This window comes from Periophthalmus magnuspinnatus, chromosome 3 (assembly GCF_009829125.3).
Source record: "Periophthalmus magnuspinnatus isolate fPerMag1 chromosome 3, fPerMag1.2.pri, whole genome shotgun sequence".
NCBI classification, from domain to species: Eukaryota; Metazoa; Chordata; class Actinopteri; order Gobiiformes; family Gobiidae; genus Periophthalmus; species Periophthalmus magnuspinnatus.
The window spans coordinates 20,391,206-20,407,066 of NC_047128.1; the positions used below are offsets into that span (position 1 = coordinate 20,391,206).

The following is a 15,861-nucleotide window of genomic DNA, read 5'->3' on the forward strand; positions in this document are numbered from 1 at the left end:
TATGATATTAAAGGGTCTGTACCTGATGTCAAACCATGAGTCAAGGATATGTTTTAGTTTGAACATTTAATGCTGCTCACCTGTCTGCCATGGTGATATTGCACCATGATGGAGAATCACCTGTCTGAAATAGTGTCAGGCAGTTGGTTTCCCATGATAATTTGTCTGTTTGGATGAAAAAGGGTGATCCTGTCAATAGCTTCTGCATTAGTTCATGAAAAAAAATCGTATGTAAATGTATAGATTATATTTTACAGTCTTTTATGCAATGCAAGCATGTAAAGAGCAGTTATCTTGACAAGAATAAATCAAAATCAGATCCAGCTCTTTAATCTATGTATTTTACTTAAAGGTAAACCATACCCCTTTTAGCAATGTATATGTTGAGCCGACATGCTTAGCAAAACAAAGCTAACACACATTAGTAACCGCTGTTTCCTATTTATCCATGCACCACACTCACATAAAGATGGAAAAGGGGGACTAGGGGAAACAAATTATTCTATATAACATGAAAAAATCAGGTACAGCTCCTTGAATGAAACATACAGTGACAGTGAGGGCCCTGTTATGTTAAGTCTTGCCTCAGACTGAGCTTCAGACTGGGCCTCAGACTTACCTGGTCAGCAAAAACCACAGGGTCTGGCTTCAAACAGAATGTAAAAGGAACTGGCTGGTCAGACTGTGCCTCAGACTGTGATGATGGTGACACAGGTGAAGACAGGTTATGCTAACAGCAGCTGACATGTTTGTGGCTTTGTTGTCTCACACTTTTCTCATAAACCTCTTTACTGTTGGGGTCAGCACAGGTCAGCTGCCACTACAGTTTGGTTTTTGTTTTTTGGGGTTTTTTTTCTGGGAATTGGAAGCTGGCATAAGTTTGGGGCAACATGAGCAGTCCAAAATATTACAAAAAAAATATCACAATGATCATATCTTTCAATTAAATTCCAATAGGGTAAGGTAATTTATTTTCAAATTAAAAATGTTGGTTTGAATTGTCCTTTGGTGCTGTGCTTATGATAGATAGAAAATCTCTGACATTTAGTTTTTGACATATTTCCATTTAGTCTGGTTGTAGGTCTGGGTGAGTTCTAGTTTAGTCCTGGTTTGGTCCAGTTTTGTTCTGATCCTGGTTAAATGCATTTAGTCCTAGTTTTGTCCGGCTGTGTCCTGGTTTATTAATGGTTTCAAAACGATTAAGTCCTGATTTAGTTTCATTAGTCACAGCTCAGTTCCAGTCCTGGTTTTGTCCCAACTCAAGATTAGTGATATAGTCCTGGTTTAGTTCAAACTTTTCTGATCCACCACCTGATTGTCTCTATATAGATGTTATTTCTTATTCCACTCTGCTCCACTGATTCAAGCAGATGGCAAACCTCCTCCAGAAAAGTTACATCAGCACCTTTAACATAAAACTAAGTCCTAAGAATCTCCTTTGAAGACTTTGATGGTGCATTTTTGCCATGCCTCCATGTTTACATTTCCATTACATATGCGTTTGCTTAGATTAGCATTCAGTGGTCATAACTGTGGTGTGATTAGTTCTTTCGTCTGAACTCTTGTAAATGGCATAAATGATGTTATGTGAAGAGTGGTGCCCGGAGGTAGCATGATTCTATTTCCATCGTGACATTTACAGAGACTCAAGAGGCGCGGCCGCTGTTCTGTCCCTCAAACTATATTGTGTGTGTGTGTTTTTTTCTTTTTTTCTTTTTTTTCTAAACCTCCAAAGACTTAAGTGAATTGGTGACTGCATAGTGAATGTATTATTTCGGTCTCCAAGGTTTGCCTGTTTTAAATGTGAGGATAACTGTGAATAAAAACATGGTCATCAAGTGGGAGTATGCAGCTAAAAAAGGTCTAGAGTTTGGCATTGGACTTATCTTTTTTCAATAGAGAAAATACTCTGTGTCAGCCCCAAACTGCAAGCTCAGCCCTTGTTATCTTGGCCTGTGTCATCTGAGATATAATACTCCCTACAACAAATCAGGGTTCATATCTCCGGGCGCTGGGTCCTGTACTGATGATAAATAAACTTCTCCTGTATTAGAACTGTAGCCTCATACCTCTTCTTACATTTCTTGGACAACTTCAATTTATTCAACAACATTCTTACATATTCAATTGCAGGTGGTTTTATTGCTAACAAAAAAAGTTGAATTACCAAATGTAAACATGTAGACAAAGGTTGATAATCCCAGCTCCATACATGCAGTCATTGGGCAAGACACTTCATCCACCATGCCCTGTGCAAATGATGACACGTGCAATAAACTCAACTCAAACCACTTTTACATTCCAAGCTAAAAATGACATTCTCACATGTTATGATTGTTGCTTATGTGTCTGTGGTACATTCAGGTACCGCGCAGTTCCTCCACACGGGTGAACTTGTGAATGGGGTGGACATGAGGGCGGAGGTAGGCCTGCTGACCAGAAACATCCTGCTCCGAGGAGAGATGCAGCCCCTGTGCTACGAGGAGAGCGCCTGCAAGTTCTTCAGCTTCGACACCTTCGGAGGACATCTCAAGGTACGTCTGGATTGTAACAAAACAATTTAAAAATTCTTTAAAAGCACAGTATGTAAGTAGTCTGGTGTTGGATGCTTTGCCTATAACTTACAGTATTGCATAGTATATCATTGAACATTCTGACATGGTTCAGTAGAAATTTGTGTTTTACAAGTTTTTGTTTTTTGTTTTTTTTTAGCAATAATCACTCAAGTAATTGAATAAATGCAAAATTATTAAAGGTGAACCATGTGACATTTCAGGTGGAGAATAAGTCACATGCTTGTCTCCATGAAGATGTTATCACTCTTCCACAGCATGCTATTAAACTTATCTATTTTGCATTATCTATCTTGCATTTAGTCAAATTCAAGTTGTACAAAATATTCAAGCATGGTCACCTCTCTACTGAACTGACCAGTAACTTTGTCTGGTCACATCCCCTGTTTTTTCTCCATGGAGATAGAACATTCTTGGAAAAACAACTACGGTACACGGTTGAATAAATTATAGATAGATAAGTGGAATATTCAGGACACGCCCATAGCATCTCTTTTAGACAAACAGGTAAGGCACCTTCCACCAGAGCAGTTACTCCTTTAATTCCCATACTGTAGACTTTCCAGGCAATGCAATACCATCTTTTATCGCAATTACTTCAAATATAGCAATGCCAAATATGTATTCCTACTTTCAAATTTATCTGCTCTTGCTTCAGCGTTGGTCTTTACAATTTGCCAGCAATCAAAAAGGACAAATTTATGTTTTTCTTTCTGCCACAGCGTAAAATTTATGGGCAGATTTTCGTTCACCCAAACCACACGCAAGTTAGTTTTTCTGGGTAACAGGCAGAGGAATTTGATCTGGATGTGTTGCATTCGAGCGTGCCATCCCTTAATCAGCTTTGCTATCATAATAGTCAGAAATATGCCCGTCTATACCGTGCGTCCCCCTAGGGCCCAGGCAGGCACCAGGCCAACAGGCTAAGTGATCGCCATGCATGTGAAAATAATGGGACAAACCTGGTGTAGGATATCAGCCTGTGCAGTAAGACAAGACAGCGCTCGTGCTACTCAAGGGCAGAGGTTGGGTTACAATATATAATAAGTAAGATCAAATTAAACAGGTACTGTGCCACATCACCTCTTTCAATTTCCTACTCACCCTGTACCTGCATTGTACACTGGTATCTGTCCTGACAAAGCAAATGGAAGAAATACTTGGAATTTGCATGGGGACTTGGTTTTGGACGTACTTTGGCACTTGATCTGAACTTGGCTTGGGACTTGTGAAATTTAATTGCTGAATTTCTTTCCCTACTCGTCATCCGCATTGTCCACTGGTCTCTGTCCTGACAAAGCAAATGGAACAAATGCTTTTTGGCTTGGAAAATGATTTGGGACATGACTTGGGACATGACTTGGGACATAACTTGGGACATGACTTGGGACATTACTTAGGACATGACTTACATGACAAACATGACTTGGAACATGACTTGAAACATGAATGACATGACTTGGAACATGACTTGGGACATAACTTGGGACATGACTTGGGACATGACTTGGGACATTACTTAGGACATGACTTACATGACAGACATGACTTGGAACATGACTTGAAACATGAATGACATGACTTGGAACATGACTTGGGACATGACAGACATGACTGACATGGCTTGGGACATGACTTTGGACATGACTTGGGACATGGCTTGGGACTTAGTTACTAGTTGTCCATAGCTGGAAAACAGAACATACATATTTTAATACGTCCAACATGTATGTCCAATAGGGTAGTTCAAATATCCTGAATGTTAAAATAATGAGCCTTTTAACATGTTCTGATTGGATGCGCAGGTGGAGAGGGGTTTCCGGGCCGTGCACCTGTCCGGAGTGGAGCTCCAGCACATGGGCCAGCAGACTATGGGACATTACCCCATCCACTTCCACATGAACGGGGATGTGGATGAGAAAGGAGGCTATTATCCCCCAACCTCTATCCAACACGTGTCCATGCACCATTCCTTCTCCCGCTGCGTCACCATCCACGGCACCAACGGTCTCCTGGTGAGAATCATCACCTCTGCCTGCATCAGTAGATTGACCTGAATTCGATGTAGGTTGGATGTATAATATTTGCTGATATTGATAATACAACTTTAAAATCCATAGCAAGGGACACAAATTAATGTTAAGTTAGAGTTTACAAATTAAATACAAACAAAAAATATTTATCTTGAATATGTTTTTTTTTTTTGTAAAATTGTCAACTATTAATCTGACTGACATACAGGAAAACCTTTCTGTATCACTTGCACGATATTATAATAGATATATCTCCAGTCCCTACTTTTAAAAAAATACATTTTATTTTTAAACACTTCAGCAACAGTTTTCTTCACCCAGATGAAAATGGCACAAAATCACATGTAAGTACAAAGTCATGGGTGGGCATAAGGGGTTGTGTAAAATTATATTTTTTTGAACACTCCAAACCCATTATAACATGGTAAAAGCTCATAAAACTAGATTTTGCTTGGTATGTCTCTTTTAAATAGTAGATCAAATGCATTCAAATGTTCATCTTGACACTTGCAGGTGAAGGATGTGGTGGGCTATGACATTCTAGGACACTGCTTCTTCACGGAGGACGGCCCAGAGGAGAGGAACACGTTTGACCACTGCCTGGGCCTCATGGTGCGGGCCGGGACACTGCTGCCCTCTGACCGTGACAGTAAAATGTGCCGAGACATCACCAATGACTCCTTCCCCGGCTATGTGGCCAACCCCCGCCAGGACTGCAGGTCAGACAAGCACAGAGACATATACTTTACTTATGTATATTTTTCTAACTTTAAAAAAAAAAAAAAAAGTTCTTCTCTGAGTAGTTTTCAGACAACACACTTTTATCCCTACCACTATCCCTAACTACTAATAATACATTATATCTATATATAGACAGTGTGACAGTACTCTTACTCTTAAGTTTTGGTTACTCTTCCCACAGTGAGTAAGCCTGCAAGTGACAAAAGCTTTACGTTGACAGGATAATGATTTTAACATAGGAGTTTCTAGCACCACTTCTTCAGATACGATTTACTTTTTTCTTTGTTTGTTTATTTTTTAATCATTTTTGTGGTCTATCCTTTACCAGGCTATGTATTGTTTAATGTTTTGTTGAACCAGTTTCTTTAACCTCAAATTCTAAACCAGATGTTACATCCAGACAGTAACTTATAGTTAATAATAATAATAATAATGCCTTACACTTGTAATGCGCTTTGTCAAAGCCTCTCAAAGCGCTACACTATAGTCATTATTCATTCATTTCCACACTTGATGATGGTGATGATATTCTATTTTTGCATAACCCTAACTTTTACCAGACAGGATCTAACCTGTACCATGTTGCGGTAAACATCACAGAAACCGTCTCAGCAGGTCTCAGTCCCCACATGATTTGGTACACATGTTTACACACACACAATCAGATTAAAATGTAAGATGATATTCAAAGAATTTCACCTCTCCCTGCTCTAAAATTCAATGGTCCATTCACATCTCAAATCCAGGTTTAGCACTAATGTTGTCACAATAGTAACATTGTAAAACTGATTTCCATACATAGGGATAGACTCGATAATCAGTACTGATTCTGATACCACAGAAAAATCTTTTAAAATTAAATTTAAAAAAAATAGAACACTCATGAAATTGTAGTACTTTATTTTATATTACCATGTGGTGTTATATCTATGTAATCCCTCAGTCGTCCAGGTAGCGTATCCATGGGTGTATATAGTCTATGTGGTCTTATGAGTATCAAATGAGTATCTAGTTTCAAAACTAGTTTTAGTTTTCATTTTCTGATTTTCAATACTTTGACAACCTTAGTTAGCACGAATCCTCGGTTAACCCTAAGCCTTTTTCCTTTTATTGTTTAGCACTTTAGCCTTACATCAGGAAGGTCCTGGAATTAATTCCTACAACATGCAGCCTAAGATTACAAGCCTGATAAGATTACAATATATTTAATAGTCTACTAGTCACGATCATTGTGATTACCGGTAATTGTTGCTGCCCTATAATTAGTCAGTGCAACTAAAAAAACAACACTACTGTCCTTAATCATAAAGAATTGTGAAATTGTGTAAGATCTCATAATGGCAACCCTAAATTTGATATTATGGCATCCCCAGCATCCAGAGGCATAAGTATATGATGTCTACAGGGAAATTAAGTGTAGCTTAAACATTGACAAATAGACCCTGTAATGGTGACTGTGTGCCAGCCTGCTCCTTGTTCACTCTCTGTTCATTTAAACTGATCCAATTAACGCTCCATAGCAGAAAATCACTGTTTTGTAAAGAGCTTTTTGTCCAATTTATCCCTACCATTGTGTTCAGAGCTAATTCCCACGTTGATGTATTTCTGTGGATTAAAAATGCATTATATCAGATGAGATTGTCTGCGTGTGTAGGGGTAAGCGTGTGTGTGTGAAGAGGGGGTGAGGTTGCCTGGGGGTCTCTGCTAAACCACTGAATGTAAATGAGTTCAACAGTCTTTCTTTCGGACTCAGGGTATGTGGGGAAAAGCTACACTGTTCACTTTTATTCATATACTTTTAACATAACAGAGAATGATCACAGTTCTCAAGTTATATACACATATACATATATACATATATATACACACACACTATGTATTGTCCAAGGACACCAAGCACAAGTGAGAGCAGGAATTGAACTGCATAACTAATATCCATGACAAGTACAAATTAGCAAGCGTAACTGAAAACATTTGCAAACATCTCTGACTTTCTGGAACCAGCTTCCAGACTGAAACAGTCTGAAATTGTCTGTAGATTTGAATAATTTTACTAGGAATTTGAAAAAGTAGTAGACAATCAAATGTGTCCACACCAGTCTAGTTAATTTGTATTGTTCTGTCTCATGGTAAAAACCTGTGCATGATTGATATTTTTAAATTGGTTTGGACTGTAGGAAACATACTGTATTGGACATGGGGACATTTATTGTATTTTACTGCTAATGTCAATGATAAACTGTTTGTCTTATAATGTAATTGTAATGAAATGTGTATTTTAATGTGTGTTCACCTGCAGATGGAAAGTAGCAGTAGCTAAATCTGATACAAATCTCTTCTTTTGTTAGATTAATGAATTTGTACATGGTCCCTGACAAATAAAGAATAAAGAAAGAAAGAAGTAAAGAAAGAAAGAACATACTTATATTGTAGCAGTTAAAGCAGTTATACTATTGTTGTGGAATTTCTAATGGTCAAAAAGTCTTAAAGATATAAAAATAAACAGAGAACTTTTCTAGTGGAGGGTTTACTACTAAGTGGTCTCCATGAAAATATTATTGCTTTTGCCTGGAATGTTCCAAACTAAGTACATTAAAAATAAAAAAATTCAAAACACCTAGATTGAATAAATACAAGTTAGATACTTTTAATGCCATACTGTGGAACATTTCGGGCAAAGTAATGACATCTGATAGATGCAGGTGGCAGATCCTGCCTCAGAAAAGTTATATACTACACCTTGACATGTGCTCACACACAGATGTCAAGGCAGTATAAATAGTGAGACTCCATCCATGAGCCTTTAGCCTCTCCTCTCTCCACAGTGCCACCTCTACCTTCTGGATTGCCAACCCCAACAACAACCTGGTCAACTGCTCCGCTGCAGGATCTGAGGTACAGTCTCCCACAAACACTGCACATGCCTGGACCTAGACTCAACACAGAATGGCTGACATGGATTTTTTTTAATAATATGCATTTGATCGTTAAATCTTTAAACATCCCCTGCACCTTAAAGATCACATATTATGCAAAAAGAACCTTTTTGAGCTTCTATACATGTTTCATATTTCTTCCATGTTTTGTTTTTTGCTTCTTGTTTTTTTTTTACTTACGTAAATATAATATTTTAAAAAAAAAATCTAATTTTGAGTGATTTTGGCTTTGTTTTTTACATAGAAATTGTCAAGACCCAACAAAAAAGAAAAAAAAAGCAGATTTTACTTTGTAGCTTATTACCACTTATAACGAAAGATTTTACGAAAGATCTGCCTCAATAGTAAGGGGTTAGTCCATTAATCCAAAGTTGTTTTTTCTGAGCATTCAAAAATGTCCAGGTTGCATTTTGCCTGAATTGTTGCATCACAGGTTACATTACTTCTTCTATGCAGTTAAGCCCAGCAACCAGCTCTGGACTTGTACTGTGGTCAGACTGTGTTCACAACCAATGGCTCTGTTAGCATAGCATTCACTTGGCCTAAGAGCATCACTTGTTTATTTTCCCATTGTTTATTCTTGTTGCTGACATCAGAGGGAGCTCTAGTGCCTAAATACCTGATTGGAAATGGAGATATAGTTTATGTATGTTTTCCAAATGTAGACATTATTTTAGGATACAAAATGTGAAATACTAACCCCAAGGTGACCAAAAGATAATTAAAGTTACAAGAATGCATAATGTATATCTTTTAATATATGTATGGAAAAAACTCTAAAAGCTAGCCCTAAATATAGGAAATGTGTTGTCTAAATGAATAAAGTTGTGATGTTCAAATTTGTCACTAAAGTTGGGCCTAAAAACTCAGTGGTTTCACCCTCCTATTTCATCATTATACCATTGATTATCAGTCAAAAATATCATAATCTAAACCCTATCCAGTACCCAACCACAAATTGGTCCCTGTAGTAATAGCTCTGAACTGATATTGACTTGAGACTCAATTTCAAAGATAATTTAAAGGAACAGTCCAGGCAAAGAAACATATTGAGACAACCATAGTGCACCTTTAAGGACTCAAGAAACGGTGATTTGACTCCAATACTGACACACAAATAAGTTTCTGATTGGTGACAAGGGTGACAAAAACAAGACTTCACTGGTTGAGCTCACACTGGCTGCAGAGCGGAATTCTGTTTGATCTGCATGGACACATAGCCATGACCTAATGAGCTTGTGTTTGGTTCAACAGGAAACTGGATTCTGGTTCCTCTTCCATCATGTTCCCACAGGCCCCTCTGAAGGCATGTACTCACCTGGGCGCACAGAGCTCACCCCAATGGGCCTGTTCATCAACAACCGGGCACACTCCAACTACCGGGTCAGTCAATATAATACTGTACCAGGGCTTCTCAGTCTTAGAATATTTGACTTTCCAATCCCTTCAGATCTTAATTCGATCTATAGATGGGGACTATACTTAGGGAAAATGTGATTAAGGAAAGACCGTGAGTGCTAGCAGATGATTTTCTCAATTTAGATTTGAAATTTCTGAGAGACCAGCCAAAATTGAGACCAGCCAAACATGTGATTGAAAAAAATGTACCCAGTTTGTTTATGCCAGTATACTTCCATGTGTGGTTCTGCATCTTGTTTAAACGTCTCTAGTGACAGTGTATGTGTACTGCAGGCCGGGATGATCCTGGACAATGGAGTCAAGACCACTAAAGCCAACGACAAGGACAAGCGCCCCTACCTGTCTGTGGTGGCGTCCAGGTGAGATTGACATTAAACCATTTGTAACCCGAGTCTGACTGATCTAGTTCTCATTATTTAAAGGTGCATTATGTAACTTTTTCTGGTGGAGGGTCCACGAGTTGCTTGACTGTCTCCACAGAGATGTACTGATGCTTTCCAACCTAGGCAACCACTTCCTTCGTGAACATTAGGAATTCTGACCTTTGAGTGTTACAGCTAAATGAACTTGTGTATAAACAATATGGCCAATGCAAAAAAGTAGGCTCAAGGATGTGGACGTTATATTAATTATTACATATTATATAGTATGTTAAATAATAGAATATTGTGAAATTTCACCTGGTGATAGCCAGAGTTGTAATATGTCACAGTTTACTAGAAGAAGGGAAATGTCCCAGTCACCACATCCCCATGGAAACAAGCATGTGGTGATGACCCTCCCATAAGAAAAGTTACCTCATGCACCTTTGATATTGACTGTTACAGTTTTAAGATTGAAGTCCAAATCAGATTGCAATTTGAATCAACTTTGTAATTTCAAAGACCATTTACCGGTTGTGCAGCCATACCTTCATATTACTTGTCTTTTGTCCCCAGATATAGGCCTCATCAGGATGCAGACCCCTTCAAACCTCGGGTTCCTGCTCGGATCCACCGCTTCATCGCCTACAAGAACATGGACCAGGGGGCGTGGCTGAGAGGAGGAGATGTGTGGTTGGATGACTGCCAGTCAGTATCAGTCCACAAATCTGACAGATAATACAGCATTCTATGGTGTGACAGGGAATGTTTCACTGACCCACATATTTATGCATTGTAGATTTGCTGATAACGCCATCAGCCTGACTCTGGCCAGGTAAGAGTGTCATACATTCTGTGTAAAATATGGCATACCTTATTGTGATGCTGCATACCTTAAAGGTGTGTGTGTGTGTATGTATGTATGTATGTATGTATGTATGTATGTATGTATGTATGTATGTATGTATGTATGTATGTATGTATGTATGTATGTGTATATATATATATATATATATATATATATATATATATATATATATATACATACATACATACATATACATACATACATACATATATATATATACATACATACATACATATATATATATATATATATATATATATATATATATATATATATATATATATATATATATATATATATATATATATATATGTATGTATGTATGTATATATATATGTATATATATATATATGGGGGTGTGTATACGTCAAACTCTATTATGATGTATTACTGGGGCTGCTAGATTGCTCCATTTGAGTAGTCACAGTTAGCCACATGCAAATGCTGCAATTATTTAGGCTGTGTAATATCATTTCCTCAGCAAATGCTGTCTTCATGGGGTTTTAATAAACCTGCTGAACCTACAGTTTAGACCTCTACAAACATGTTCTGCAATGCATAATGTGATCCCTGTATTAATACAGCAGTTTTTATGTGCTTATAAACAAAAAAACTGTGCACTGTGAACTTGATCTTATCTTTTAATTTTTAATGTGTTGTGATGTATCTAACCATGGCTCTGCTGGTGTGTTAGCGGAGGCACATTCCCGGACGATGACGGCTCCCACCAGCAAGTGGTGAACTCTCTGTTTGTGGGTGAGAGTGACAACAGAGGAAGCTTCCAGCCTGGCAGTGTGTGGGGCCCAGGGGGTATAGACCTCAAGAGCCGCACTCTGCCCCGCGGCATGTAAGTTCTGCTAACACACAGCCAACATTTACACATTAAGTATAGTAAAAAGAATTTAAATTGGTTTGTTTGATCAAAATAAAGTATACTGGTTCTTGAAATCCTTCTGATTGTCTGCAGTTCTAGTACTTATTACTGTAGAAATGGTAAGTCCTATTGGTTTAACTTTATGGACCTCGTTTAGATTTGAAAAACAAACATTTTCTTAAGTGGTACTTATTATGAAAACAGCGTATAGTAGGCTAATGTGCCCATCAGTCACACCCATCATAATAATAGGAGATAAGACTGGGGCCCAGACTACACATCATCAGGCTAGGCTAGTATTTATTTTTTAAATGCTACTGAAAACTGCATTTGAAAGATTGTTAAAAATGCCATGCTGTTCTAGAGATAACTGTTGTACAATAATTGAAGTAGCTCAAGAGGGTAACCCAGGAGAAGTTGACATGCCCCCTAAACAAAATGTGTTAGTATTGTCCATTCAAGTCTAGAAATGAAGGGTTATGTGCATGTGAAAAAGTGAGTCCTAATGAAATAATGCTGTTTACATTTGTCCCTCAGAGACTTCCCATTGCGGGGCATGCAGGTATATGACGGGCCAGTCCGTGTCCATAACTGCACCTTTCGTAAGTTCATTGCTCTGGACGGACGCCACACCAGTGCCCTCGGCTTCAGGATGAACAACTCATGGCAGAGCTGCCCCAACAACAACGTGTCCCAGCTCACCTTTGACCAGGTCCCGGTCAGTACTGCTTAGGAAGAAAACACATCATGGCCAAAATCTGTACAAAACTAAATAGCCTCCTGGAATTGCAATGTCATTTCAAACCCTTTCAGTCTTTTTCAGTCTTTCGTCTTTGTATTTCTTGAACCATAATCCATAACATCAGCGGGAGTCTTAGAAAATATTCATAGCTACTCAGTTACCATTTTGATAAAGTTTTCAAAGATAGCCATCTGAACAGTGTTTTTTGAAATTGAGACAGTTTGACTGCCATCTTATTTTCAAGGTTCCTGTATTTCATACTAGTTCCTCAGACCAGTACCTTCAGACTGAAATACTAGGCCAGACCACAAGACCAGATCCAATCCAATAGAGCCTTCGGAACAAAAAATCAGAAAAAACAAAAAGAAAAAATTACTTCTAGATGGCAGTTGAAACTTCTTGATTTCAAATACACCGTTCAGACAACAAACGTATTACCATGGACCACTCCTGCAGAAATGGGCAAAGCTATATACCAACCAATGACATATAGCTTGTTTAAAAATGTCTCAAAAACACAATAAAAATAAGCATTTGACTACTTAAATCCTTGTGACAGTTGTGGCTAACTTGTGCACCCCTAAAATTGAGAACTTGTTGCATCCCAAACTGGACTAACACTAAAATATAAGCCAAACAGTTGCATTGCACTTTTGCACATTTGCAGTTACATTGACGATTCCTAGGTGATTTCATTTTCAATTTTTACTTCTGCTATGGAGGGATTTTATTTTGAACTGCACTTTCAAGTACTAGTCATGAGGCCCCAAAGATGTCCTAAATTTTGTCCATGAATCTAACCTTCTCCCTCTCCTCTCCCCTATGTCCTGTATTCCTCAGCTGTCCTCACGGCTTTTCTTCGGGGAGGTGGGCCCCTGGTTCAGTCTCATGCAGAGGGATGGGGACAAGACCACTGTCCTCCACGACACGGACGGATCCTTGAGCCAGTACCCCGGAGTGTACCTGGTTAAAGAGGACAACTGGCTCCTGCGCCACCCCGACTGCATCGACGTGCCTGATTGGAAAGGGGCCATCTGCAGCGGCCACTACGCACAGGTGGGGGTGCTGTAATTCAGATATATTTGTCATTTTATGCAGGTAAATACATAGTCGACAATGTAATGAGTGTATTTGTCCAGTGAATTTTTCCACTGAGTAAAATTATGGTGCCTGGAAACTACTCCAAAAAGTTCATATTCCTTTAAAAAATTACAAAAGCAAATGTGACTGAGTGAGATGGATTTCCAGCTCCAAATTGAATCTGTCAATGTCTCCCCTCAATGACTCTTCACCCCATTACCAGCTATTCTGTCCAATAATTCATGGGTGTCAGCTTCCTGTTATGCTGCGCTCCAGTTCTCCTCAGAGGTTGGATTTTCCAAGTTCCAACCTGTAAATTCAGACTGGAGCTCCCTTCCATCTCAGAATTCCTATTTGGAAACTCGGGCAACATTTCAGAATTTTGAGCTGTATCCATGTTAGAAAACAGCCCTGCACTTTGCATTTGGTGAGAATTTAAAACCCGACAGTTAAAGTATTGATAGTACTTGTGTTATTTTCTCTTTAGTTGCTCCCTCGTGTCCACTTGCTGCCTGTGAATCAGCTTCTGCATAGTCTTTCAGCCTCTGCAGTTATAATACACTGTTACGCCAGTGGATACACAGAGCTATTGACAACAAAAGCCAATATTCACTGAAACCGATGGATAATTTAACAATAGACAATAGACAGTTGCTAAAAGTTATGTCTAGTTTTCTTTGCTTAAGTACGTTTAATGGAATGTCATTTATGCCTTTTCAGTCTCAGCTGGTATTTACCACTTGTCTCTTTAAATCACCTATTTTTAGATCTACATCCAGATCCGACACCCGGCCAGCCTGATGATGCAGATGGTGAGGGACGAATACCCGGACCGGCCCTTGACTCTAGAGGGTGCTGTAGCCAAGAAGAAGCACTATCAGCAGTTCCAGCCTGTGGTGACTCTGTACAAGGGCTACACAGTGCACTGGGACCAGGCCGCACCCCAAGAACTCATCATCTGGGTCATCAACTTCAACAAGTGAGCCCCACACAAGCACCCACCAAAGCACCTAAGGGCCCCCAGGGGAATCCTATGTGACCATCTGGTATTTCATATAACTGTCATTTCAGTTTGGGTTTAGAATGCCATAAAAATGTCCGCCCCGATATAGAATTATAGCGAGGGTGTTGAAAGTAAGCTATTGCATCAAGGATTCACATGCTTTTTCACATGGAACAAAATATTACTGTAAGTTTAAGTGTTGTGTAGGATACATGATAAAATGCTATTGAATTTTAAAGGAGCACTATGAAACTTTTCCTTGTGATGAGTCCACCACCTGCTTTTCTCCATGAAGATGTTATTGTCTTTTCAGGTGTGGGTTGCTGTACATTTCAGGGAACACAATGTAAGCACTATGTAACTTTTCTTGTGGAGGGCCACTTGTTTGTTTCCATGGAAATCATTTCTTTACCTGGAATCATCCACAGCAGTCCACAGTAAACATATCTATCTCAAAGGAAACAAACAGGCAGCCCTAACCCTAGCCATGCCAAGTTACAGGTGAGATCTGTGGAGAGGCGAGCCTGCTCACAGTAAGAATACATGTTTCTCCAAGTTGTTTTAAGCAATAAAATCAGGAGTAATTGAATAAGTGCAAAGTAGATATGCACTTCCCCATGAGACAAGCAGGCAGCTGATCATTCACCAGAGAAGTTGTATAGTGCACCTTTAAAGGCCCTGTATCCAATTTTATTTTCCCTGATTTTGTCTTCTGTCCCCAGTACAGATATATTGTAAATTTAGTGTCCGATAATCAGGAGATGCACATTAGCACACTAGTTGTTAGCGTTACTGTGGTGGCAAACTCCGCCGTGGTCTCTGAAAGTTGTGAAAATCACTTATAAAGTAATTATGTTAGTAATTATGATGTTCTGAATCCATAAGGAAAGTGAGAAATAACTTTGGACCACTGCAAACTGTTTCAAATGAATTAGTTATGACAATACAAAAAATAGGTGGGCTACAGCACCTTTAATATATCATAATTACATCTAATATTGATTAATAGTAGTAGAGTATTTCTGAAGTTGTTCACAAATATAATGTTCCCATTCTTTGCTGCATGATGACTGACCCGAGGCATGGGGCGAGTATTTGTTGTGGAAGTGGACTCTGACAACCACAGAAATGATTCATAACTCTATTAATATAAAGGACTGCACCCCCTTACAGGCACACACACAGCAGCTGAGCAGTGACCTAGACTATTCCTGTCGGGTCTACTACAAC

General features: G+C 38.8%; 2 protein-coding genes across 2 annotated transcripts in view; both read left to right on the forward strand.

Annotated features, from left to right (window-relative positions):
• The window catches only part of abhd17c (abhydrolase domain containing 17C, depalmitoylase), a 143,731-nt gene that overhangs the window by 69,850 nt on the left and 58,020 nt on the right, over positions 1-15,861 (forward strand). The gene's annotated exons all lie outside the window — the stretch shown is intronic.
• cemip (cell migration inducing hyaluronidase 1) overlaps positions 1-15,861 on the forward strand; it is a 79,460-nt gene that overhangs the window by 54,638 nt on the left and 8,961 nt on the right. Inside the window, exons 12-23 of the mRNA XM_055232584.1 lie at positions 2,365-2,534; positions 4,379-4,588; positions 5,120-5,325; positions 8,173-8,242; positions 9,538-9,666; positions 9,976-10,061; positions 10,641-10,772; positions 10,864-10,899; positions 11,627-11,779; positions 12,344-12,524; positions 13,389-13,604; positions 14,396-14,607. Of these exons, the coding sequence (XP_055088559.1) occupies positions 2,365-2,534; positions 4,379-4,588; positions 5,120-5,325; positions 8,173-8,242; positions 9,538-9,666; positions 9,976-10,061; positions 10,641-10,772; positions 10,864-10,899; positions 11,627-11,779; positions 12,344-12,524; positions 13,389-13,604; positions 14,396-14,607 (1,801 nt within the window). The remainder of the gene's footprint in view (positions 1-2,364; positions 2,535-4,378; positions 4,589-5,119; positions 5,326-8,172; positions 8,243-9,537; positions 9,667-9,975; positions 10,062-10,640; positions 10,773-10,863; positions 10,900-11,626; positions 11,780-12,343; positions 12,525-13,388; positions 13,605-14,395; positions 14,608-15,861) is intronic.